This window comes from Alligator mississippiensis, chromosome 13, assembly GCF_030867095.1.
Source record: "Alligator mississippiensis isolate rAllMis1 chromosome 13, rAllMis1, whole genome shotgun sequence".
Classification (NCBI taxonomy): domain Eukaryota; kingdom Metazoa; phylum Chordata; order Crocodylia; family Alligatoridae; genus Alligator; species Alligator mississippiensis.
Genome location: NC_081836.1, coordinates 28,825,179 through 28,852,667, shown reverse-complemented (window position 1 = coordinate 28,852,667; position 27,489 = coordinate 28,825,179). Strand labels below are relative to the sequence as shown.

Genomic DNA, 27,489 nt, shown 5'->3' with positions numbered 1-27,489 from the left:
CCCCACTGTAAACTAGATACCCCATCCCCCAGCTCAGTTTGCTACTACGTATACTTTAACCTGGAAGCAGCTATGGCAATTCCAGCACTGTAATTTAAAAAGGAGGCACTAGCTCAGTCACAGAGAAAGCTCCTATTCTTAGTTTGCTGCAGTCCAAATCTAAAGCATTGTTGACTTTTGAACACAAAATTCAACTGTTTTCCAGAACTGTGAGAAATGTTTTCAGGTTTTACGCTGAATTTGAACCAGGGGTCAGCAAGCTACAGCCTTTGCAGGCCAGACCTGGTCAGGGGGAAGAGTCTCAGCAGCATGTTTTGACTGAGCATCAGAGAACCCCAGGGCTCTACCACTTGTTATGTTCTTTCCTCTATCCCTACTGCTCAGTCATCCTTGCTCTGTTCTGCCAAATCTAACCAAACCACCTTGTCCACTGGGGGGGGAAGGAAAGGAAAGGAAAGGAAAGGAAAGGGAAAAAAAAAAAAACAACAAAAAACAAAAACAACACACACACACAAAACACACCCACCAGTAGCAAGGGGAAAATAGAGGGCTTGGGCATATAGGGTTTGGGAGGGAAGGAGAGAAAAAGAGTGATATGCAGGCTGTAATAGGGGGCTGGTTGACAAGCAGCAACCCACAGCAGCAAAAAAAGTTTGGACAAATTCATGCTTGTTCTTTAGTTTCAGTACATGCTTTTTTTTTTTTTTTTTTTTTTTTTTTTTTTTTAAAGAAGTTAGTTTTGCAAAGACCGTAATGTTTCACAGAAATTTGGATCTGCAGTTTGGAATAGACAGAACTTTGCATTTGCTGAAAAATCCTGCAAGAATTCTATTCTGAAAAAGCAAGGCTTGAGCTTTTTGTTGCTAGCTACTTTGACATCTTAAACAGATTTAATTCAAGAACTCCAGAAGACGGCTTTAAACAGTTACAGCACTTCAGAGAAAGCAGCATTTTGACTTAATGGCATTCTGGAGTTAGAATCCTGTTCCAAAGTTAGGCTTCCGCTAATCTCTATGCTTGATAGACTGCTCATCCAAATGATTGGAAGTCATGTCATCCTGTTGACTACTATCACACAGTTGATGTTCTTGCATCTCAGAAAGTGAACAAAGGATGATGTAATGAAGATATTTCACTTCCCTCAATTCACCATTTTGTTTTCTAGTATCAGGAACCCTCCACCTGTATTTTTATAGCACATTTACCTTGCATATGATATTAAGCAGTATTTTTTCTACAGGATAGAAGATGTTTAGTCTGTACCCTTTCCATCAGTACTCGCTCTGAAGTTAGTTGTACCTCACTATGGGGAGCTAAGAGCTGACCTGCATTCACTACCTCAATACTCTTCCAATCCTTGGCCTAGCATGCAGTAAGCCAAAATGAAAACAGCCTTCTGTTTTTCAAGTTCTTATACAGTGCAAGGCAGTTTTTTCCACCTTTTTTCCACCCCACCTTAAACATTTTTAACCCTCACGGATAATTCCCCCCCACCGTACAAAAAATAAAAAAAAATAAAATAAATATTGAAGCACCACAACAAAGTAACTTCTATTATTAACTATTCAAGTTACCTTGGAATTCTGCCTGTCCCTATGTTGGGGGATTCCCCATCCCTATAGAGGGAGTGGGAGACTTATTTCAGATGCACTGAATTAAGCCACAAAAGTCTGTTACAGTCATTTAGTGGAGGAAGTTTTATTTGGAAACATTGTATAACTGCAATACCCAGCACTGGGTGCACGACTTTGATGCCGGAGCATACATTGTTACTACTGGAAACACAGGAGTGTTTCTGACATTTGCTGTAAAACACAAACAGAATTCTCACACTCCAATATCAGGACACTACAGCAATCTTTAGATTCAAATTACATCCAAGGAATTCTCTGCACTTACAATTGACCCCACAGTGTAATAATCTACCTATATATAAGATTAATATATATAGCATGGGAAATTGAAAATTCTTGCTCCATAAATGTATGAACATGTCAAGTCTTATAAATAAACATCCAGTGAAGAGAAAAATTACAAGTCTAGTTCATATTTATACATAAAGTACTCTAACGGCAAAATGGGTGGAAAATTGCATGTAGGCAACCCCAAGCCAGGTAGCAGGCTTGGGGAAGCCCATCCAATTTAATATTGAAGTACACACAGGACAGACGAGTCACTAACATACATTGCGCATTTACAAGAGATCAACTACCAAATTGAGACAACTGTACACATTGGAGAGACCATTTTCATTCTGGAGCTTGTTATTTCTTTTTTTTAAGTGTGGTTTTGTTTCTGTTGCATTTCTTTACATCATACTATGGTGTTTACTTTGTGGAAAGGATAAGGGCAACAATGAGGCCATAGAGACCCAAGACTTCAGCGAAGATCAAGATCAGGATCATGCCCACAAATAACCTGGGCTGCTGTGCTGTCCCCCGTACACCTGCATCACCCACAATGCCAATGGCAAAGCCTGCAGCCAGACCACTGAGGCCCACACTCAAGCCAGCACCCAGCTGAAGGAAGCTCCTGTAGGTTAAAAAGAAAGACATTTCAATTTCAAGTGATAGATAACCAGACTTTTAATACTGGGGGGGAGGGGGGGGGGAGAAAAGAGAGAGTGATAATGGTCTCCATTCTATGAAGAGCTAGCATTTGGATCATTAAGGCTTTTAAAGGCAGCTTCTTAGAGAGAGACTGGATGCCTCATTATGGAAGTGACTGTCAGTCAGATTAAAAAAGTTGCTCAAGCAGATTGTTTGACCAAGTTGAATTTAGGCGATTTTGAAGTCTACTTTGCTCCCATTAGAGGAGATGGGTCTGTGCTTGGAATGAAGCAGATGTTAAAACAAGGCAAAACTGACCCCCCCCAACAAATGTCACCCACTTTCAAGAGGGAAAGTGCAAGATCTGGATCTCAAATTTAGATCTATAAAATGGAGGACTTGTGTGCGACAGCAAGGGCCATCCAAAAGCCAACTGAAAACTTGCTGGCGGTTTTTTGTTGTTTTTTTTTTTTTTTGAGAGAGAGACTGGCAGAAGCTACCCACCCAGATTTGAACAAACAAAAAAAAAAACACAACAGAACAGAACACCTGTTCCTTGCCATTCATGAATCCTTGGCTTGCCCAGTCAGCCCTGGTGGGGGCCTGCTCTGAAGCATATAAGATTAGTGTTTGCTACATGGCAGTACAGGGTCTTTGCCTTTAGTTTTGTCAGGTTGTTTAAGAGCACATTTATTTTTTTAATGCTAGAAATTAGACTGAATCACAAAAGGAACAACATCACTAGCCAGAACAGATAAGGCATATTGCAATCTTGCATTAACTTAGAAAAATGGTATCCTCTGATACCCTTGGGTATTAAAAAGGCATTTGTGCTAGAAATAAAGTCACTTTTTTCTTAGCATCTACTCTTGCATTCAACATTAAAAGAGGTACTTAAGGCAGCCACGTTCTAGGAAGCAGCAGGACAATTATAGCTAGTGTAACTAGGTGTGCACTAAAAGTTTTTTTTGGCCAATATCAATGTCAGATTATTAGCCGGCCATATTGGCAGATATTGATCCAATTGCCAATATGCAGCCTGGAGAGCAGCATCCAGCTGGTAAGCCAGGGGGGCAGATTGAGGCCCCCATGGCAAGTGGCGCAAAGGCAGGGGTGGGGCATAGGACAGAGCTGTGGGCAGCTCAAAGGGAGCAGCTCTCAGCCACTGCATGCACCCCTGGGGGAGGCATGGAGGGCCATGGACACCTGCCCCCCGCCCCCATGTGTGCAGGGTGAGGGCAGGCTGCCTGCTGCAGGCTTGTGGCCAGGGGCTGTGTTGGCCTCTTCTTGGTAGAAGCTGCACCCCCCCCACAATATGAGCCACCTGTGGCTCCATCCTACCCTAGCTGGGTAGTGGCTGCCCCTGCCCTACTCCCTCCCTCACTGTGAGGGCCTCAATCTGAACAACTCCCACCCCCCAGATTTACCAGCCAGATGCTGCTCTCCAAGCTGCTGGGCTGCATTCCTGGCCTTATGCACGCTTTGGCTGCGTGTATGCATGTGGCACTTGCCAGTGACATTAGCAATCTGCTTTTTTGGCCGTTGTAGCCAGTAATAATGTTAATTTTCCTTTTCGGTGCTGATTTTATATGGACTAATATCAGTCCACCTTTAATTGTAGCCATAATGCATCAGCTCATTCAGCCAGCCAATCATCAATTTAATTTTGACAAATCTTAAGCTTGTTCCAGCCCTTCTCAGGAATTCAGAGTAGATTGGGTTTCATGCTGTACCAGGTGCAAAAAAGGCTTCTAGGTGTAGCTAGAGGATTAGTTTACTAGCAAGCCGACATGCTTCAAGACGAGTAGTCATTTCTTGAATTATTCACGAACATCTCCTTGGTGACTACAGTACATAGAGAATTTAAAGTTTTGCTCATTTACTCAGAAGAGTTAACACCTGATGATGACTGAAGAGACCTTCACTGACCCAGGAGTTCGGCAGCATGGAGCAGGGACTGTTCAGCTTCCGACAGGCTAGAAAAAATTTTCTAGGCTGCTTTTTTAGGAAGGTATTAACAACTGGAGCATTTAAGGACCACGCACAAAGGCTTGGTTTGCAGTAATATGTAGTGGTGTTAGACCACTAGTTAAAAGTTCAATTAAAAAAGAGACTCAAGTTTAAACTATATGGCTGGGTGCTGCCCAATGCATTAACAAGGTCTGGACTCCGACCCCAATTGTACAGGATAGACTTGTTCCATATTTAAACATCTCTTGCCATTATTGCCACAATACCCATAGGGCTTCTAACTGTACTTTAAAACACTACAGAGAAGACCAGCTTTGTTTTAGGTGGTGTCCAGTAGGGGTGTGCCAGATGGGTCCCATTTGATTCAGATCTGGATCACTGTCCTTGATTCAGTTCGGCCAAATCAGAATCTGACAATTCGGCAAATCAGCAATTCAGACAGGCACAGCTTTTAAAGCTTTTCCTGTACACCTTGAGGTAGCAGTGCAGCTTGTGATTGCAGTGCTGGGGCAGATAAGTGTACCACAGCAGTGCCGGGGGGGGGGGGGGGGGGGGGGGGGGGGCAACAGACAGCAGCAGCGCAGCAGCTCTCCAGCATGCTTGGCAGTAAACCCGGAAGTGGCCTGAAAGTACTTCCAGGTCTGCTGGAGAGCATGCTGGTCCCCCAGATTAGTGACTGGGGACAGGGGGACCCTGGGTGCCCCCCAGACCCAGGAGGCAACAGTTGCTGAGGTGGGAGGGTGCACAGGGTGGGTGGTGGTCCTCCCACACATGGTCCACTTCTGGGTCTGCTGCCAACCATGCTGGGGAGCCCCCCTGTGCTTCTCTGGGACACTGCATCTGCCTCAGCACCGCAGCAAGGTAGCAGGGGTTCTAAATGAGGTGTGTAGAAAAAGCATTTAAAAAGATGAATCCATGTCCAAATTGATTTGGAGAGATCAAAGGGTCCTCCGATTCAATTCTGGATTCAGAGATTTGGCCACCGAATCGGGCCAAAGTGAACCAGGAACCAAAGCTTTGTACAGCCATCTGACAAGATCTGAAGAGCAACTGAAGTTGCTGTGGGGAAGCCACCTCCACCCCTCAAACCCCCCCCCAAAAGTTAAACAAACCAAAAGACATACAACTCATGGCTGTGATTAATACACATAGCAGGAACTTACTTGTATAGTGTGATGGTAGATGAAAGAGCATTGGCAATAAGGACTGCCACTACCAGGCCATAGATGGCTATGATACCTGCCATGACAACAGGGATGATTGATTTCATGATCAGCTCAGGCCTCATGACAGACATGGCTGCAATACCCGTGCCACTCTTTGCTGTCCCATAAGCAGCTCCCAAGGCTAGGAGAGACAAGAAAGCCACGAGGTTAGAGGAATTTACATGTAGGACACTCACAGCATAGTTAAAAACCCATCACCACACCCCTGCATGTATTTGAAAGTCTTTCTGTGGTGCACTTCCTGAAACTGGAAAGACTTAAGTTACGCGACAAATCCAATTTGCATGTTGGTGGACGAGGCAGACAGATATAGTGGAAATGGTGGAGTGATTTGGCCAAGGTCCTTCCGCAACAACAGAACAGATCTGCAAGATGGTCTAGTCATTAGGCGAGGCAACCTCTCAACTGCCATATGGCTACATTCCCTAACACTGCAGCACAAGTCAAAACCTGGGGCAAGTTTTCACCCAGATGTAGTACTTACTGTCCTGTAGCTTAGCAGAAGCTGTTGTGTCAATTCATTTTTGACACAGTCTACACGAGCTGGGCATAGCTGACATCTCTAGAAACTACAACATGCATTCAGTCACGCATGCATGCCAGGCTGGCTCTGTGCTACGCTATGTGGGTCCTGGACTTGCAGCCAGGAACCATAAAGTGAAAGAGAGCCAGCCTGTCCTGGCAGCACATGGTTCCCAGCTGCAAAGCTGGGACAAAATGCAGCAAGGCATGGAGAAGGGCTAGGCCATGCAGTCCCTGGCCTTGCAGTTGGAGTCACATTATGTCAGGCTGGTTTGTGTGATTGTCAGGGATGGTGGGACTGTTCTGCTTCCCTAGTCTCCAGCCACAGCTGCTGCTGCCACAGCTGCTCCCGCCCCTGTTGTGTTGCTCTGGGTAGTTGTCAAGCTTCAGCAGGAGGCTTTCGCCCAATGCATGGAACTCTGGCTCCAGCACCTGGCCACCTTCCACTTGTTCTGCCCACCTAGGTCAATGAGTAGTCCTTGCAGGTAGAAAGCAGCTGGAAGCTGAAGCTTCCCACTTGCCTGAAGCAGTGCAGCCTGGCAGGAGCAGGAGCCACCAGCCTCAGCCAGCACATGCAGCTTCTGGTGGGGCTGTTCCCAGTGTGGCTACAGTCAGCTGGGTGCTGCTGTTTTCCCCTTGCCTCCAACAGCCACTCGCTCCCACTCTGCCTCCTGCTGCACTGGTCTGCTTCAGCCTGGCTGCTCCCGCTGGAGGTGAGGGGAACAGAGGAACATCCAGCTGGCTGCAGCTGCACTGGGAGCAGCTCTACCAGAAGCTGTGTGCTGACTGGGTCTGGGGGAAGTGTAGGTTCAGGATGCCTGGGTGGGAGCAGGCAGGGCTCAGCCCAATGTGGAGCACTGCAAAGGCAACCATGGGCTGGATCTGGCCCGCTCCTGGTCTAGAAGATTTTTCTACAGAATTTGCAAGCTGAACTTTATTAGTCAGCAGCTTTAGGTTAAGGTGATATGTTGTTAGCATTCTGCAAGTCTGGACACTGAAGCGGTGAATCTAAGCCACCAAGGCTGCACAATTATGTTTTAGGCACAGAATAGCCAGTATAAGCTAAGTTAGCTTCTCTATATTAGAAATGCAATTTGTTTTAGACCAACCAGATATGACCTTGTCCATTAAGTCAGGTATGTCCTGTGCCCCAGAAATGTTCCTCCTTTTATTTTCACTCTGAGTTTGCGTTAATGCAAAGTATAATGTGGCTTTATTGTCTACTCTTGCACTTCAGAAACAAAGCCTACTTGAAGACCTCTGTTCTATTTAAAGAGCCCTCTGATAAATTATAAACCATTTAAGAACCAGAGGAATATGCTGCTGCTTAAAAAAAGATGCTCACAATTTAAATCCAATTTAAGCTAGCTAGGGTTAGAGGCCTCTTCCTGGTAGAACCTTCTTCACAAGTGACATTTCATTGTTATATTACAGAACAATAATAGCTATTTAAAATGGATATCCTGTGGATTATGAAGTAGAGATGCATCGATACATCAGTCCATATTGTACTGACACCAATATAAGGAAAATTGACAAAATCGGCTTTTTTTTGGGCCAATAATGTTGCCAATAAATGCTATGGGCATAGTTGCAGCATGCACAAAAACCTGGGAATGCAGCCTGGCGAGCAGCAGTATCTGTTGGGATAAGTTGGGCGGGGAGGGGGGAAGAGGAGGAAAGGGAAGCACAGTAAGGAAGGGAGCAGGCTGGGGCAGGTTCAGGGGAGGCCCACAGGGAGGGAGGGGGTGGCTCTTGGTGCTATGTATACCCCCCGGTGAGGCATGGGGGGCACATGCCCCCCAGATCTATGCATGGGTGGGCTAGAAGCTGTGCCAGGCACTTCTTGGCAGATGCACCCTGGTCAGGCAATGGTGCTAAGAGGGGGTTATGGGGGAGCTAGTCACCCCAAAATGTGCTGTAGCCCCTCTCCCAGTGCCGCTGCCCAGCCTGATCATGGCTGCTGGGAAGAGCCCGGCCCCCCCTACCCTTGCACAGATCATATCACCCCTGCCCCCATGATGAGTAGTGGCTCTGTCCCATGCCCCACCCCAACTATGCAGTGCCTGCCCCTGCCCCATTCCCTCCCTCACTGCAGGGGGCCTCCAACTGCTGCCCCCCTGCCAGACTTACCAGCTGGATGCTGCTTTCCAAGCTGCCAGGCTAGATAAAAATCAGTCAGATTGGTATCTGCCAATATGGCTGGTCAATAATTGGCCATTGGGATCAGCCCCAAAAAAAAAAAATGTATGTCAGTACACCCCTATTATGAAGTCTCATTTTTCAGTGTAGAGAAAAAGTTTCTGAAGCAACATATATTTCTGAGCCAATCAGAATCTCAGTGCACTATAAAAAGTTACCTTCCAAGATAGATGCAACTGAAACCCTGGAGGCAAATCATGAAAGCTGTATGCAACAAATCCACAAGTCAAAATAAGTAAATAAAATTCAGTCTATAGTCACTTAAGGATAAAAATGCATCTTGTTCTGCAAAGCAATTTTAATAGTGCCATGCAAAGGAATGCTCCAACAAGCTAGTCTAAAACAGTCATTATTGATTGTGCCACCACCTGTACAGCTTAAAAAAAAAAAAAAAGATGGTTTCATGAGGTTATACCTTAAATCTCAGTTATTAAGTATTTTCTAGTCAGATGACTGAATTTGCTCCACTGAAGTTTTAAATGCTTGGCCTCTGTTTCTAGCTTCTCCTTATGAAGTACACCAGTAGGAAATGAAGACTTGATACAAGTGTCACCTCTGGTGTCACACATACTAAACTAGCAAGGCCATATAGACAGGGTATGCACTGGCTTGCTTCACTTCAGTTCTTTGGTTCAAGCACAGCTAACTCCTGCCTCAAGTCCAAAAGAGGCTATACAGTTTGCTATGCAACTAGACCAGACCACTATAAAGTCCAAGGCAGAACACAAAGCAGATGCCCAAACTTCTACCAAATAGAGAGCTTCTTTAGCCTCTTCTTATTTTGAGACAAGTGATTCTTTATTGTATAGTTCTGACAAAGGGAGTGTATGTGTGGTTGTTTGCTTTTTGGGGGGAGGGGGAAAAAGGGAAGGCACAGGGAAATAAGGGTATGGTTGCAATATGCCGGTGTTAAAGTGACTGGCTATATGCTGTGGAATTGTGCTATGTTGGCTTAGTCCTCTAGGCTGCTTAGAGGTGTTACCCCCCATTTTCTTTTAGCTAGGTGCACTCCTGCACCAAGCGCAGAGTATGCCCAGAAGTGGCACTGCATCAGTTTTTGGTGCTTTTATCCGATAGCCAAGTCAATCAGCCACTAGACAAATAGTGCTAAAACACACCCTGCTGAAGTGTGCCATACATGCAGATGTTGGGCAAGCCAGATCAAATTGATGCAATGCCTCTTCCAGTAAAGTGCTGGTTCTTCCCCCTCAACTCTGGGTCAGTGGCCCTAGAGACTAAGTGGCAAAGCCTTTAGAGGGAAAAAAGCCTTTGGTATGCGTCCCTCAAAGCATTAAGAAATGCTCTCTGAAAAACCAAAAGGAGAGAGAAGCAATGGCAAGAACCCCCCTCTCCCATTTTGAAATACTAATCAAACTGAATTAACCATGTTGGGTATCATATTCAGTTCTGAATGTAATGAACTCAGATTCTGGCAACTTTTACCAGAAAAAGAATGGGGGGCGGGGAGAAGGAAACGGGAGTCGACTCCATAAGAGGCCACTTGAGACACTGGGTTGAGCTAGTGCAGTTGATTTTGTGGTAGTGCAGGTAGTACTTTTCCTGTAATTTAGCCCCTGGAACTGTACTTAAAAATCCTTCAGAACTTCTCTTGATGCTGAAGGACTCAGCAACTCCAGCTCAGCTGAATATAGTCAGCTCTAAGGAGGTCAAATGGGAAGATTTTGCCAGACTGAGATACAAGTAGCACTGAGATTTAGCATTCTTTCAGAGACTGACTGGATTTGCTCCCTCTCCCCCAAGAGAATCCAGTTCATCTTATCACTTGGAAAAGCTGTACCAGCATGGCTACATGAAAGCATTTTAGGCACGTGGCACCAGTTTCAGTTATGTTAGTATCTCCTATAGTTCTAGTGTCCCAATGCTACCAGTATAGTTACCATAAGGTATTAACTTAGTTATGTGCCTTCAAACAGAAGCAATTTAAAAAAAAACAAACAAAAAAAAAAAAACACACCACACACCTCACTGTACAGCTTTGCCAGAACTATTTTCCAAGCATATTGCCCAGTCACCTTTCACCAAGGTCTGTTAACAATCTAGGGTCACTAGACCTACTGCAAAACCAACTGGTAGCCAAGACATTTTGGGTAAGATGTTATTTGGCATCACCTCCCCCATGCTAGGGTAAATCTTTGCTATCTGGTAAGAACTGGGCACTACTTTGGTTTGTCCTTCTAATGGACACCGATCCTGGAGCCAGAGATGACCATCAAACAGCCAAGATGCAAAAAAAGGTTGAATTCAAGAAACAAATCACTTCAGCAGTAGGCTGAAAAATGGTGCTGAAGTCCCCTTCTGGACTTTTATAAATAAGAGCAACTTAAAAAGAGTATTCAGGACTTGGTAAACTACAAAGCCTACCCTTCAAAAACAGTGACACAGATATTAGCACAGATTCTGTGAATAATAGACCAGATAGTCATGTTCAGCATTCTCACAATGACAATCTTCCACATTGCAGAAAAGCAGTTTGTAAGACTGAGGAAGAGGAGTTGACAATTGTGGAAAAACACCTATAACACCATCAAAATCTACTTTCCAGTTCCTGCCAAGTCCATGGATAAAGTTAGAAGGCATTACTGGTTTGACAACACATCTTTTCCAGTTCTTCTAGTCCCTGTAGCAACTTATTTGTTGCTTCAATTATTGTAGCCAAGTCTCCTAGAGCTCAGGGTTCAGAGGAGAGTTGGCCAGAGCCACAGCTCTAAAGCAGGACAAATGCAAGAACTGAAGCAGCCCATTTTTGTATCAAGACCAATAGTGTGGACACAGGGTAAAAGTGTAGGACTGGAGAGTTCTGTTAGGGCACAAGTCAAACAGATACTATGCATCCATACAGGGTTCTCATATGCCAAGTTGCATCACAGCCATCTCAAAAAAAAAAAAAAAGCTTTTTATAGAAGCTATTTATGGTTAAGCAGTTTGAAATTATTCAAGTAACATAATGAGCAAATACTGCTGTCAGTCTGCAGACAGCTTGGATGCTGCTTTGAAAAAGAGAGAACAAACAACCCCATTCTTTTCAATGACTGGAAACTGCCTAGCTGGTACTGGTAGATCAGATGTGTGACAGGACAAGTGGGTAGAAGCTGCAACTCACCTCTGGTATCTTGATAGCTAGGCTCTGTACTGGGGAATTTCTGCTACTACATTTCTGATGAGCAGGCATCTGGGTTTTCCATTTGCACTGGAAAAAAAACCCATGGATTTTCTCCTTTGTAGGAGAAAAGCCTAGGAAATAGCAGGTTTCCCCTTGCAGGCTGGCAGATTTCCAGCCTGCAAGGGGTTGCTTGGTGCTGGGAAGGGGTGGGACACAGGTGCATTACATGTACATGCAGACATGCATGTGACAGCCAGGCAGTGTGGTGGAGAGCAGCTCCCTCCAGGTAAGTCTAGGGGGAAGGCATGCGCCCCCTCCCCCAATTTCTGCACCATTTTGTCCCCTCCCTAAAAACAAAACAAAACCAAGCACGAAAATAAATTGCTTTAAAATTCTAAATATCAATAAAGTAGTGTTCAGCATGTGTGTAAAAATAATGTTCATGTATACACACACAAAAAATGAAGTGGCATTTCATTTTATTGTGGGAAAAGAGATTCAGATTTGATTTCTCCTAAAAAAATAAATAATAATAATAATAATAATAATAATAATAATAATAAAACTAGTGAAGTTTCGATTCAGAGAAAAAAAAAAACCAATAAAAAACAGGATCCCTGCTGATGTGTGAACCCCTCTGCTAATTTTACAGCTCCTGAAGACAGAGACTGGGCTGTGGCTTAGCTTGCATCTATGGAAAAAGTATCCTCTGTCACCAATTACAACAAAGCTGCATCCTGCTGGGAGGGGGTGACACTGCTATCCCAGTTAGGCATGATTTGGGGCTCCAGATCATGCCTGACATTCCTAGACTAATGCTGTAATAGCCTCAGTTTAACAAATACTACTCATTTGACAAAATGTTAACCAACAATGTTTTGCTGAAAAAACGCAAACAAGAATACTTGGCCAGAGACTTGCCTGATCTGAACAGGATTAGTTTTACATGTGTTTTGATCTAGTGATAAAGTTGGCTAGCCAAGAAGTCAGAAGTTTAAGGTTTAAGGTTTGATCATCTCCCACTAGCCTGAATGCTTCACTTGGTCAATAAAGTGAAGAGTCTGCTGGTGGCCCTGGTGTCCTAAACTTGCATTTAACTTTCTGCAATATCTGAGTTCAACTTGACAGAAATTGCACCAGGCTTCTATTAAAAAACAGCCCTCTTCTTTGAGAGGAGAATCCTTGTCTATACTGGTAGAAAAAGAGGAAGATCTACCTTGCTCCATAAACTCTCTTGGAAGGTAGACATTATAGCTGTTAAACTCAATGGGTACATCCAGATGAGCAGGCACGTGGGGTATGCAGCACCCCTCTGTGGCACAGCAGACTGCACATGCAGGTGTGCCCTGCACTGCCAATTAGCCACAAGGGGCTTGACACTGGGAGATACCAGCATCAGAAAAAGCCTATGCTAGGGGGAAGAAGTGGGGGGGTGCACATGACAGCAGTATGCATTGCCTGAAACCAAAGCCTGGCTGGCTGGCACCATGCCCTGGCTGTTGGAGCCCACAGGAAGCTCTCAGGTAAGGCTGCTGGGGCCAGCCCAGGTACCGGCCCCCAGCCTTCCCTAACCCAACCCAGGGCAACTTGCCACACAACAGAGCATGCGTGCACAGACCGTGCCTGAGGACAAGGAATAGCAGCTCATACTGTGCTACTGCTATTTGTCCCCAGGGAAATGCATGTGTGCTCATCTGGGCAAGGCCTCCTGGGTGTACTGGCTACTTGGACAAGAAGAATATCGTCAGGATTATTTACAGTAGCCTGTTACTCAAGAGAAGAATGAGCACCAATCAGTTTAGTCCTGTCCACCTCTAGTTTGAGAAGGCCAAAGTTATAATGACTCGAAGTCTTGAGAATCTGCCAAGAGATTTCCCCCTTGGCTGCCTCAATATAGACAAGAATATCAAGTTTGTATTTGAAAGAATTCTCTTTGCAACTACAGAATTCAACAGAATAGATTGAAAGCTATATATAGAAGTTAACTATATTCCTGAAGAACTTTAATATATGTAAGTGTTTAACTGAAGAGCCTTTATTGCCTGTGCTGTTATAATACTACTCAGCCAGATACTTTACTGTTTAGCCCTTGTAATAACCTAATACTTTTGTAATTCTAAGATTATCTAATTTGTTACCCATTACAATGTAAAAGCACAAGGACTGGGATGGTCTAGCCCTGCCACTTTATGCAAAGCACATATGCTTGTTGTCAACAGCAGGTCAAGTGTGTACCCATTATCCACCAGTTAGTGAAGTAGTAAGATATGGCCTTGGAGCTCCCCATTAGACAAAAAACATTACAAATATAGGACCTCATGGGCATAATCCTAGTAATTCACTGCCATTTTCTTAATATCTGTAAGATTTGGGGAACAGTTATCAGCTGCATGTGAACTTAAGTGAGTTTAAGGGGGAGGAAGGAGACAGACAAAGCATTACAGGTAACCCCCACTTAGCACTCTTAATTGGTTCTTGAAAAACTGAGCATTAAGTAAAACTGAAAGTATCTGACAACCCAAGATGGCAACTGCAATTGTTTTTAATGACCCAAAATGGCAACCATGAGTTTTATAATGAAACTCACTGAGCACCAAGTGAAATCAGGTATCAATTTCAAGTAGTGCAATTTTGCTATAATGCTCACTTGAAATTGCATTAAGCAGGGACTGCCTGTAAAGTTAAGACTCCAATACTCAACCCTGTGTTTCAGTCTGATCAATCCTGCAAACTTAAAAAGCAATCCAGTGTTTAGGAGGGACATGTACTATGCTATTCTAATAGATATGCATATGAATAACTCAAGACTTTAATTAGCCATTCCTTACACTAAGGAGCACCCTTGCAAAAAGGTTGTACCACCTTTTGTACAGAAGTGCTCTTTTTTTGTTTGTTTGTTTTAAGCAGATACCAGATAAGTGTCCAACAGTAGACTATGCTACCTCTTGGCCACATTCAATGTTTCACTCAACAGGTAAAGCTACCTTTATTCCATATTCTAGGAAACCAGGAGTAGGCACCCTTGGTGTAGAAGAGAAATAGTGTTTAAAGGAATCTTGGTGCCTTGCCCAACACTTTTAAACTATCTCAAAACTTGTTTAGTGCAACTTCTTTAATTCTGCCTCAGAAGCAAGGATCTTCCTGAACAGGTCAAATCACTATTCACCACCATACTGCATCAATTAGTTTCCCTGACAGAGGGGCAAGTGTTTGTGATAAGCTACCTAGTCACTTAAGATACAGGTTAAGCAGCCAGTATACATCTGCTTGTGAGAAACATACCCAGTAGGTTAAAGGTGCATACCAATTTGCATATGCTCTTAGTTCCTTTCTTGTAGCTGCCTGCTCCCTAACCAAATGCCCCTTTACTGCAAGTCATGACTTCAAGACACAGAAGTTGCACCAAGCTTCATCTTTTCTGTAAAATGAATGACATGCCTGAATTAGCACCGATTTTTTTAGGACTTGACCCAGAATACAGACATTTGGCATGAAGAGAGACAGAAGGCTGTCAAAGGCTAGTGGGTCAATACTCTTCAGCTCCTCCTTTGCACTCAACTGCAAAGCAAACATTAAGCATAATTCAAAATCATGGTGAACACATCCTCAAATATATGTAAAAGTTACTAGAGGGACCAAAGCACAACAAAAAGGATGAAGAAAAGTCAAGTAGTCAGCATCTTTGGTTCCAAGCTACCTAGAAGCCTAGAACACTAGGACCTAGAACAGACACTGCACCCCCTCCACCAAAAAGAAAAGGAGAATGCGAGACAAGGATTGAACAGCTATAGGGTTGGGATAGACTTCAACAAGCTTTTGGAACAAAGTTTGGGTCCCCAAGCCTTGAAACCAGAAGTATTAGTATGGAGATGGTATCAGGCTTAGGTTAACCAGGTCACAAAAAATGCAAATCAGCTACAAAGCCATGTTCTCTAGCAAGTTAGAGATTGAACGCCCTTGGCAAATAAGGCCCTCTGACTGTCCACTTTGGATCTGTCTGCCATGCCTTCTCTTATGCACTTATCACGAAGGGTTTTAAATAGGTGTGCACACCAATACATCGGTGCATATTACATCAGCACCGATAAAAGGAAAAAAAAATTATCAGCAATTAGCTTTTTTTGGCTCATGTGGCCGATGTCACCAATACATATTGTGCACCTGGGTGCAGCCTCAGCATGCATGCGGCTAGGAGTTCAATCCAGCAGCTTGGGGGGAAAATCCAGCTTGTAAGTCTCTTGAGGGAAGGGGCATGGGGAGGGTAGATCAAGGCCCCTGCAAAGAGGGATGAAGTAGGGCTGCAGCAGCAGCAGGCACTGCCCAGCCAGGACAGGCACAGGACTAAGCCATGAGCTGCTCATCAGAGGAGTGCAGGGAGGGGCAACTCCCACTGTGACTGCCCTCCTGCTGCTTGCCTAGCCGGGGTGCAACAGAGCTGCTGCACTGCCTCCAGATGTGCAGCAGCAGGAACCACCCTGGCCTCTCAGACAAGCAGAGGCTTCATCCTGCACCCCTCTACCCCTGGGAGAGTGGCAGCAGGGTGGGGGGTGGGTAGCATGCGACCTCTGCTGCCTGCCTTGCCCCAATCCGAGTGGGGGCTACGGGGGGCTGCAGATACCCTAAAATTCACTACAGCTCCCCCATAGCTTCCCACCCAGGGCAGTCTTGGCGCCACTTGCCCTGGTGGCACATGTCCCCTTTCCCGACCCCCCCAAATGCCCTGCCACCACTCATCCTGCCCTGCCCCTGGCTGGGTGAAGCTGCTGCTTATCTGGGGAGGCACAGGGAGGCTGGAATAGTTCCAACTGCTGTACACCGCTTGTCTGGAGATAGTGCAGTGGGTTCACCCCACCCCAGCTGGGTGAGTGGCAGGAGGGCATAGCACCTGCCCCCAGTGCCTTCTGCCACCCACCTGGAGTGCGGCCTGGCCCCACCTACCCTGTACCCACCTGGGGGCACATGCTGCCATGCCCCCCCCAAATACCGGCAGCAGCAGCAGCAGCAAGAGCTGCCGGATGAACTGCTCCCAGACCAGCAGCATGCAGCAGTGGGAGCTGCCCCACCTTCTCCCAGCCCCAGCTGGGCAGTTTTTGCCCTAGCCCCAATCCCTCCCCCACTGCAGCAGCTTTGATTCCCACTCCCCCCTGCCCCAGATTTACCAGCTGCCTCCAGCTGGTTCGAGCATGGTAAAGGAACCAATCCCCCTTTTATAAAATATTGTTCCTGTGAGAAAGTTGGTTCCAAGTTATGACGTTTTGACTTCAGGCGCAAATTTCAGGAACGAGCTGTGCCATAAGTCTGAGGATTACCTGTAGTTGAAGGCTGCTATTAAATCCTTTTTCAGCCTTCTCTTCTCCAGACTAAATAAATCCAGTTCTCCAGCCCCCTAATCATTTTTACTGCTCTCCACTGGACTCTCCCCAATATATTTACATCCTTTCTGTAGTGCCCCCCCCACCTCAAAACTGGTGAAAGTATTCTAGATGTGGTGGCTTCAACCATGCTGAATAGAGGGGAATAATTACTTCCTTCGTTTTGCTGACAACGTTTATACTAATGCAGCCCAGTATGCCATTAGCCTTCTTGTCAAGAAGGGCACATTTTTGGTTCATTCCTGAATATTGTCTACTGTAACCCCCAGGCCCCTTTTTGCAGAACTGCTGCTTAACTAGTTGGTTTCCAGCCTGTACTAACGCACAGGACTGTTCTATCCTAGGTGCAGGACATTGCGCATGGCCTTACTGACCTTCACGAGACTTCTTTTGGCCCAATCCTCCCATTTGTCTAGGTCTCTCTGAACCCTAGCCCTACCTTCCAGCATATTTACTATTTCCATCTTGGTGCAATCCAGAAAGCTTGCTGAGGGCACAGTCCATCCTATCTTCCAGGTTGTTGATGAAGACACTGAATAAAAACTAGCCCCATGACCAACCCCATGGGGTATTCCATTTACTGACAACTAGACAGAGTCATTGATTACTACCCTTTGAGCTGGATGATCCAGCCAGTTTTCAGTTCACTTTACAGTGCATCATGAGACTACTGTGGGAGACAATATCAAAAGCCTTACTATAGGCAAGGTATAAGCTTGAAGCTGAAAAAGTAAGTTCTAGCTTCAGGAGTAATATTTTCCAACAACAGGTTTGGGCCCCACAGGCACCATCCTGAAGTCAGAGTATTAGCTTAGTCTCCAGATTTATTCCAATTTGTTGTTATTTATAGGTCTTACTGCTTTTTAGCCAATGCCTAAAGCTGAATTTCTGTTCAGTTAAGTGTCCTAGTGATAAAAGATGTTATATCAAGAAGTTTTACTCCATTAAAGTTACAGCAAGTAATCCTTTAGAGGACAGGTAGGCCATCTGCCCCTGACCTACCATGGGCCATTGTGGCCCACAGCTGAAAGGGGCTGCCTACCTCTGATCTATTCAGTTGAAGAGAACATGGCTTTCTATCTTGCTGTCTAGGCAGTGGGGCCCCAACTTTTTTGGCAGGTATGCTAGGTTAGCCTCATGCCCTCTGAGAGCCACAGTGATGCACTTCCTCTGCCCAATCTATGCTTAGCTTTCTGTTCCCTATTTGTGCTCCTTGCCTGATCTCCTGCTCTGCCTTCTTCCTTCCCCATCTGCTGTGGTGCTTTCTGTCCCCTCCCTGATCAGTTGGGTGCCACATGTGGCACTCATGCTGCAGGTTAGCCACTCCTGGTCTAGGGAAAGGAGACTGAAGCTGAAGGTCTGTGGACAGTCATAAGAAGGAAGCTTCATTTCTGGGTAGAAGAGAGAAAGCAAGCTGCATTAAGTTAAGCGAGGCATCATAACCCAAGACAACTGGAACTCAGGGCCCTTCACTTACAGCATTGCAAGTGCTCTGGAAGTGCTAAAAATCAAGGCAACAACAATACTGACAACAGTTAGACTGGGATAGCAACTTCAGAAGTTAAAAGGATAAAGACAGAGCACCCTCTTAAGTTTGGTCAAAATGGAAATCTCAAAGACTCAGGAAAGAGCAACTTCTATTCTTTTGTACCCCCCTACCCCATGATGGCAGCAAGCTTTACCTCTGAGGTTTGCATTTCTGCCTCACTGATTGTATCAAAACAACCAACAAAATGGAAGGGAAGATGGACCTTTGGCAATGTGTAGGCCCACTCCTCTGTTGGGGCATTCAGAACTTAAATTTAAGATGGTAGCCATTGTCTACTTTGCATACAATGTGGACATTTTGCTTTTAATGGTGAATCAACCTATTGTAGGTGCAGTTGTAATATGCCCTTCCTGTATTTGCTTGCCCTTTCCACACTTGCTAGTTACTGTATCACACAGTACTAGGTTGATAAGCAATGGTTCAAGTATGCAACTAGCTCTGCCACTTACTTGGCTAATAGATAAAGGAACAGAGTCAGCTACTGACCCTTACTCCCTCATAATGGTACAAGGCATCCGTTACCCCTTCAACAAGATGAAAAGCAGAAATGTACAGCAGCCCAGAAAAGCTACCTACTTAATTACAATCACATGCCCATGCAGCTAAATTTGTGGATTCAGCAAATTTAAGAGACACAGGATGCACCACATGCAGTACTGCCAGAAGTCACTTGACACATCTGAGACAGGACTATTTGTTGTCATTTAGCCAGCAGCCAATTCTATGACAGCTAACAAGTCCAGCAGAAAGATGTAGCAGTTTTGCAGCAGTGATTTGAAGGGGGAAGAGAGAATTAGAGGGAGAAATGGGAAAAAGGACAAGACTAGCTTATCTAAAATATACTTGACAAATCTCTTTATTTAGAGATCATCCAGCTGCCTGCATGGTGCCATATTAAAAAGACATACATTTAGCCAACACTGTATGGGATTAGTTCCACGCCCGATTTCAAGGCCTTGAAATGCCAAGCCTGGCCAGGAATAAGACTGAAAGTATCATATATGGAATCTCTCCAGAATGTCACTAGTTAGCCTCCATGCAGTATGAGACTGCTCTTGCCTTGATGCTGTTCTTCTCCATTTTTGGATATGGAAGAATCATTACATGGAAAAGATTCTATAATGTGACCACTCAGAAGCACCTGACATTGAGCCACCCATGTTTTACACACTGGAAAGATGAAAAAAAACCAAAAAAAAAAACCAACCTATTTAAACCACAAAGAGTGACTTGTGCACCAATAAGCAAGCCACTCTGGAGATATCCAAGGTCACAGCAGTCAGATGCTTTGTGTGATCACGATGGTACTAGCCGACTAGAACAAGATCCTGCTACCTGTTTACCATCATCAGACATTAGTGTTCAAAACCAAAACAAGTGACTTTATGCAGTTCTGTTTCCACATCAAGCCAGCTAGGACAGAATATATCTCAAACATGTTTACTAGAAACAGAGGGCTCTGAAATATGAGCTGACCAAGAAACAGATAGTACATACAGCTTACTCAAGTTAGGGAGTCTAACTCAGAGGTAATGTAACAGACACTGAACAATTCTTTATGCAGTATCTTAAAGACACTGCCTACCCAAATTGATTTTTAGCTCTTTGCCTCCAAGTCTGCTTTGCTTTAACTCAATTAAACATTCAAACAAGTGTTGTCAGAAGACACTGCAATGTTAGATCTCCAGTTAGATGTGGTACATAGCATTGCAGACCAAAGAGGTATTAAAACCTGCACACTCAATAACAGGTCACCTATGACCAAGGTAATAAAGTTTAAAAAAAAAAAAAATAAAACAAACCAAAAGACAAAACCCCTAATGTCAGTAACAGAAGTGGCAGCCACACTCAGCTAGCAAAGAGCATGGTGAAGCTCTACACTGCATTAACTACCATCTGCTAGTAACCATGTGGTAGCCAATTCCTCAATAAATGCAAGGTAACTTACACTGCATTTACTATAGCATATATACAAATTTCCACTGAATAACTAGCAAGCGGAAGAATCAGAGCCTGGCTTATTTTGCAGCAACTGGTTTGTGCAGCAATTGAAATATTGTACAATACTATACATTATAGTGCTCACACAGCCCTGAGCAATTTCCAAATAGCTAGTCAGAATCCAGGCCTCTAGAGAATGAGATAGAAAGACCCGTTTGTTCTGTACTGGTATGCTTATTACAAGATTAAGTAAATGCAACCCAGCCTCCTCAGATTATGTGATAACTAATAAGGTCCCCAAACCTTTTTTGATGTATAGCAACTTCAAATTGCATATTTATATTGCTCGTCTTTAGAGTGAAAAAAATTCTGAGCTAAGCTTCCATTATTGGTCTCAATGTTGTACTGAGACCAAGAATTACAGAGGAACTCTTCAATTCTTACTCCGAGTAATGATTCTTAACCTCACTAGACTCCTGCAGGAAAACTACTTCTTTGCTTTCACTTCTTTTTTTTAGTACGGAAGTGATAAGTTTTTTCATTGCAAACAAAAAAAAAAAAAGCCACCCAAAACATTTTGACCTGCTGCAGTCTTTGTTTTTGACACTAATGGTTCCCATTTAAAAAACTTCTGGGTTTAGCATTACACAGTTGACAGAATGATAATGCTGTGCACCACCCTTAAAAATATTTTTCCATCACCCAGGTTGAGAGTCACTGCTTTAGATTTAAGCCATTACAGCCATGAAATGCAAGACAACCAAGGACTTTTGGTCCTTGTTCTTCATGAAGACAGTGCTTAATATAAGCAAGTCAGGTTAGACATGGTTTGAGTAGGGAAGAACATATCCTCCATTTTTCCCTCCCCATCTCCTTCATAAACTGCAATTTGAAGAAGCTGAGCTCAAGTCATTGCTTCATGGTTCTTCCTCAAGTTCTGGTAATACCCACTCTTCCAAAGTGGGGACCAACTGAAACACTGAGGGCATTTCTTTGAGTTGGAGGGGAGCAGAAAGGTTAGTCAACACCTGCTCAAGTAAATGCAACCACCACCTTCAATCAATTCAGTTTGTAGAATCTTCTCTTCTGCTTCTGTTCCTTTAAGCAGTCTAAAGGGCTCAATTCTTCACCTCATCTGATGGAGCATGACTTGGCTGTTCTCCAGAGTTCTGGAATTAGTGTAGGATGATAGACTTCTACATTACTATTTCCAAAGGTTCACCATCTTCCTATGAGGGGCAATGACAGGACAAGAGACTTAGCCATATTTGGCATTCAAGATAGTAGGCCACTAGGTAACACTACAAGGTTGCTGTGTAATACAAAGGTTCATTCATCTACTGCATTATGACCACTCTAATACTTAGGCCTACACCACACAAAGTGCATGAACCTCTCCACTGCACCTACCCACTCTAGCTTTTACCTAAGAGCTCTAGTAATTCCTCTACTCAATCAAGCTCTTCCTCCTTACTGCAAGTAGGGCAGTTGCTTTCTGCACCAGTTCACACTTTGGTATTTCTACCATTCATCTATACTACCATTCCTACCCAGCATAAAGAGATCTTCCATTACTGTTCCAATGGAGACCTAGACATTTAATATTCAGATCATGTTTTAAAGTCATGTGACCAAATGAGTCACAAGATGTACCATAGATACAGAAAACTAACTGGAATCTTTACTCAGGATTCAAAGGGTTTTGTTTCCTCATTTTGTAAATTAGAGGTTGTGATACTGCTGAATTGGCAGGGGAGCCACTACAACCATTTGTTGCTACATAGCTCAAAGCCAATTGCAAGACTAACATTTGCTACTTACATCTGCACCTCTGATTTCTTCAGAAGTTAGAACTATGCAACCTCATTATGTTGCTTTCAGCTCTAAAAAAGAAAAAAAAAAATCACTAGGCATCTTTGCTCAGTTTCAATGGTGTCAAGCTCAAACCAAACCACCAATGCTAAAAGGGTGTCAAAACTAGAGCCAACAAACTATTTCTCCATCAGGAGGCCAATAGTTCTATTCACCTTAAACAGTGACCATGACTTGGCATTAGACCTGAAAGAGTTAAAAATAAAATGCACATCTCCCCTAAAGGTCCACTGGGAAGACTTCAGTTTTACATTTTTCTAGTATTCAGAGGCCGTCTCCACCTACAAGTGATGCATTAAGGTTGGTCCATTTCTGCTGGTGTAGCAGGCTAGCTAAGAGCTATTTTCATATATTTTAACCTGCAAAAGCTGGACTTTTGTCTATTAGCTCTTGATTTAATCCAGTGTCTATCACAGACATCTAGCATTCACCACTGATAGAAAATGCACTTGTTTTCCCCTTGCCTTAGATCTAGCAAAGGATAAAATCCAAACTCTAGATTCAAGGGAGCCCTGTTCACATGCAGACAACATTATATGCCTACAGGGACTACCAGAAGGCAGCAAAGGATTCATTCTCCTGCTTTGAAACACCCAAATATGGCAGAGGAGCTTCCTTTAGCTGTTTTGGCAAGGAGTCCAGGAGAGCCACACCACCATGGTTACTCTTCAGTTAATAAAAATATAAAGAAGCAGCTCATACAAGATGGTCACACCGTGTTAGTGGCATATTTGCTTGCCACTGCAATTAGCCAACCTGTACTGGTTCCAGTGAAAATCCCTACATTTCTAGGGAGCCCAGAGGTATAGTTCAAATACAAGTAAGATTTTCCCCTACCCCTTTTATCTAGCAACATTAAATAGCTCCTCTCCTCAAGCACTGTAAGACTGACAGGGTTTGGTTAAGAGCTGTGTCATTTGCCATTATGTCCATAAACCTACATCAGCTCCAGCTCAAGAATCCTTTGCAACTCAGAAATGGACTAAAAACGTTTCCTGGCTTCTAAGTGGGTTATGTCTTCATTTCTAACCTGCATATCTAGTCTCTTTATGAGGAAACCAGATCAGGTGCCCTTCCTTTCAGGCCTACACCGTGGACAGGATGGCTGGGACTTGTGTACCTCCTAGAGCCTATCATTGCAGGTCTGTTCCTACTGTATCTCCCCCAGCGCTGGAGCAGCTGCAGGGGGCTCAGAGGGGGGGCTGCACGAGGAGCCGCATGAACCCGGCTCCAGCCAGTTCCGGCGTCCGCATGGGGCCGGGCCGGGTCGGGTCTTCGCGTGCAGCGCCAACCCCCCGTCACGTGGGCAGTCGGGGGCTCCACCAGCCAGAGGCTCCCCAGTGACGTCACCCCGGCGGACCCTCCGCCGCCGCCAGGGCCCGGATGCGGCAGCGCGGAAGTCGACGGACGGAGGCGGAGGCAGCCGAAGCGCTTCGGCCGGGAGGGGGCGGGAGCACCTGCCGCAAGCCCGGCAGTGGCGGGCGGTCCGTCCTGCCCCCACAGCCCCTAGTGGGAGCGCCCGGCAGGTGCTGGGGGGGGGTCGCCCCGACACCCCCGGGAGGCTCGGCAGGTGCCGCCCCCGCAGAGCCAGTCGGACACGAAGCGAGGCCCCCGCCACCCCGGCCCCACAGGGCCCCACCCGCCCCGCGCGGACCCCCCCGGGTGTGGGGCCGGGCGCGTCTCACCGCTGAAGACCATGGCAGCCGAGGCGCCCATGACGGCGAAGAAGGAGGCGTACTCGGGGGCGTTCTCCGTGGACATGGCGGGGCTCTGCCTGCGCTGCAGGGGGGAAGCGGCTCCTTCGCCTGTCTCGGGGCACCGGCTGCTCCTCGGGCGGGGCTCGGCAAGGAAACGGCGCAGGGGGCGGGGCGGGGCGAGGGCCGGTGCTGGGGGTGGTTCGGGCGCGGCAGTGGCGCTCGGCTCGGTCCCGGCAGGAGTGAGCTGCCTGCTCGTGCGCTGCGCTCTAAATAGCCAACCACCGCAAGACAAAATGGCGGCTTCGGCAGGGTCACGTGACCCCCGCGGAGCTCCCTCCTCCCTCCGCCCAGCTCTTCCGTACCGTACCACCCACGGGCAGGAGGGGGTTGGCCCCAATTGGGCACGTTCACTGTCCTGTACCACAGTGAGAATATTATCTCCCGCTAGAAACTAAGTGGGGTCTCGTTCCTTTTCCCTTAAGCGCTGTAGAGGAGGCCTTTAGGATTCCGTTCCCCTCTTCCCGCCGCAGATGGTACAGTCCTCCTTTCACTCAGTCGCGTCGGCCCCAGCTGAGCGTGATTCAGCTGTCATTAGCATAAGGGGCGGGGCCGCGGGGACAGGCCCCGCCCCTCCCGGGGGGAAGACGGGGCCTGCTCCCTCCCCCCCGCCTGTGACGTGGCCGACGTGTGCGCGCCCCGCCCGGGGCCCACGAGGGGCAGCTCCGTGCTGCGGGGGGTCCCGCCCGTGACGTGCCCAGGGGGAGGGGTGGTCCTGGCGGTGGTGGGACCGTCGCTTCTGGCCGTGCGTGGGGACAGGCCCCCGCCCCGCGGGACCGGACTGACTGCTGGGCGGGCTGAGTCACAGTCCCACCTGGCGGGACGTGCCCGTGGAGCGGGCGGGGCCGCTGTGCCCGGAGCTCTTCAGAGCTGGGAGAAACCTGTGCGACTGCAAGCGTGAAGGCGGCCGAGGAGGGGAAGGAAAGAACTTGCTGGAGAGAGCTCTGTTCTGCTCAGTCCTTCAGCAACCTGGAGTCCTCTCCTCTGCCGTTTGGCCAGGGGGAAATCAGGCTGACAGAAGCCGCTGTTGGTGCATGGAGGCAATGGAGCTTCTTCCTTCCAAGACACTTTCCCCAGGCCTGATGGAGAGCCAGGCATCCTGGGCTGTCTCCTTGTCTATGCCCCTGATGGTGTGTGGCACTTTGGCTGTATCACACGTGCTGTTCCTGAGTCTTGGTTTCTCCATCAGTGAAACAGGGATGACAGTAGTCCTTTGCCCATGTAGAGAGGGAGCCCCTGGAGGTGCCCTTGACTGCTTGTGGGCATATGCCTTTTTCTGGATCTGTACCAGGATGCTCCCAGCACTCCAGTGCTGCACTGTATACAGTCCACTCCAGGGTTTGCTTTTCTAGGATGCAGCCATCTTTGATCTCCTTTTCCACCCAACACTCTTCAGCTTCCTGATGTTGAGGAATTCTGCATATTTCTCTCATTGTTTTTCTGTTCAGGTTTTCCATTCAGATTTTCATTCAGTAGGCTGATCTACTTGGGGATGATCTTGCTTGAGCAGGGGGTTGAACTAGATGATCTCCTGAGGCACGAACGCCATGTGCCCCTGGAGGCTGGGGAGGCATGGTGACTGCCCGCAGGAGGCGGCAACAGTGTTGGCAATGGGGGCATGGAGTGGCGACCACCAGCAGACAGCAGCGGCAACCAGCAGCGATCGGGGACTGCCCACAGATGCCGCTGATGGTGTTGGGGGTGGGGGGTGGCGAGTGGTGACTGCCTGCAGGCACTGTTGGCAGCTTTGATGGTGCTTTTTTGCAGGGGTTGCACCGCTAAGCTCAGTGGGTGCACGTGCACCGGCATGCACCCCCTACACATCGCCAATGTCCTGAGGTCCCTTCCAGCCCTAATTTTCTATGATTCTATAATTCAGTGCAATAACAAATCTGTTTGGTTTTAAATATATTATTATCAATTAAATACATGGTATGAAATAGGCAGATTAACACAAACTCACATTTTTAGACAGGGTGCAGTATAATTTAGTCAGGATGTAATAACAATCCTGAATCATTTCAAAATTGTATTGATAAAACGTATCCTAAAAACATATTTTTATTTCATTGATTCAAAAGATACACATAAAGATAAAAAGAACTTCATCTTCTATCACACTTTGGCCATTTTATTGTGACTAATTTCATGTGCTGCTTTTCACTAATAATACATAGATCATGGGCCAGCAACTTTTTAGGAGCTGAGTCAAAATAACACAGCTAGGTCCAAGGTAGGCCAGTGCTTCCAATCTGGCTGCCACCTTCCTGTAGCCTGGTCACTACTATTGCTTCTCCTCACCACTACAACACATGCATGCAAATCCCTCAGCTGCTAGATTGCTATCAATACCCAAGCTTTGTAAGTCAGATAAAATTGCTCAGCAGGCCAGAGCCAGCACACTCCATTATATTTCCAATCCGTTCCTTAAATAAACGTTTTGTAAGAAATCTATTGGCACCTATGAATTTTATAGTTATGTATGATATAGAGTACATTGCAGTCACCATCAGTTATAGAATTACAGCTTATAGGGACTATGGATCTGTCTACAACACAATAGCAAAGAACTCAGTCTTACTGCCAAGATTATAAACCCTGTCTTTGCCTACCTGTTCTGGCTGTGCCTCTACTAGCCTTGGAAATAAAGTGGTAAGGAGGTATCCCTGGCACTACACTTAATACTTGGGTTTGCAGCTTCCACAGAAATAGTGACTTGGGAGTTGAGATGTCCCCAGGGCTTCCTCACTGCTTTATTTCTAGGGTTGATGTACACAAGCAGAATGACTAGTTAGGGCTTACTGCCTTGACAGCGAGACTGAGCTCTCTGTTGCCTGGTGTAGTTCTATCTTCCAGGTCTCAGCATGCCGCGCTCCCTGTTGATCCAAGTATCCTTTCTCTCACACCTAGGCAGAACATTGCATGCTGGGACTGCTAATATTTTACTTTTCCTCACTGGTCCGCATTAGGATCGGGACCCATTGTGCTCAGTAACACATTGCATGTGGTCCCTGTCCTGAAGATCCTGAAGGTAATTAACCACTGAAAGAACTTACATAGGGCTGTAGAGGAGTCTTCATCACTTGCTGTCTTCAAATTTAGGTGGGTGTCTCTCTCAAAGCTTTGTTGTAGCACAAGCAGGAATCACAGAGATAAATTCTCTGGCCTTCACTGTACAGGTCAGGTTAGATGATCAAGGGGCACATCTACATGTTCATTAATGTGCTATACTAAATTAATGCACAGTAACCAGTGTTACTGCACAGTAGCACTGGTGCATACCTTTTTAGTGATGCTACTGCATAGTAACCTAATAATACTGCACAGCAGCGTTTGCACTGTTTGTGCTGTGACACCCTACTGCAGAGTATTATTAAGCTGCTGCATGGTTAGCGTCTTGTATAGACATG

The 27,489-nt window shown here is 45.9% G+C and overlaps 1 protein-coding gene and 1 long non-coding RNA gene across 2 annotated transcripts; both read right to left on the bottom strand.

Moving 5' to 3' along the window:
* Window positions 1-1,678: 1,678 nt before the first annotated feature.
* On the bottom strand, window positions 1,679-24,319 carry ATP6V0C (ATPase H+ transporting V0 subunit c). The gene is made up of 3 exons (XM_006263217.4): window positions 24,011-24,319; window positions 5,684-5,867; window positions 1,679-2,532 (listed from the first exon to the last, which is right to left on the bottom strand). Exons 1-3 carry the CDS (start codon window positions 24,084-24,086, stop codon window positions 2,328-2,330), a joined length of 465 nt encoding a protein of 154 aa, XP_006263279.1. The 5' UTR covers window positions 24,087-24,319; the 3' UTR covers window positions 1,679-2,327.
* LOC109284513 (uncharacterized) lies at window positions 19,939-23,991 on the bottom strand. The gene is made up of 2 exons (XR_002091994.2): window positions 22,275-23,991; window positions 19,939-21,682 (listed from the first exon to the last, which is right to left on the bottom strand). It is a non-coding gene; the product is annotated as an uncharacterized LOC109284513 (long non-coding RNA).
* Window positions 24,320-27,489: the final 3,170 nt, after the last annotated feature.

Bases quoted from the DNA above. Each gene is read 5' to 3' on its own strand.
- ATP6V0C (XM_006263217.4), bottom strand. From the start codon at position 24,086: ATGTCCACGGAGAACGCCCCCGAGTACGCCTCCTTCTTCGCCGTCATG. The intron at 5,868-24,010 runs GTGAGACGCGCC...TGTCTCTCCTAG, and splicing joins GGCTGCCATGGTCTTCAGCG to CCTTGGGAGCTGCTTATGGG. The intron at 2,533-5,683 runs GTAAGTTCCTGC...TTTAACCTACAG, and splicing joins TCTACCATCACACTATACAA to GAGCTTCCTTCAGCTGGGTG.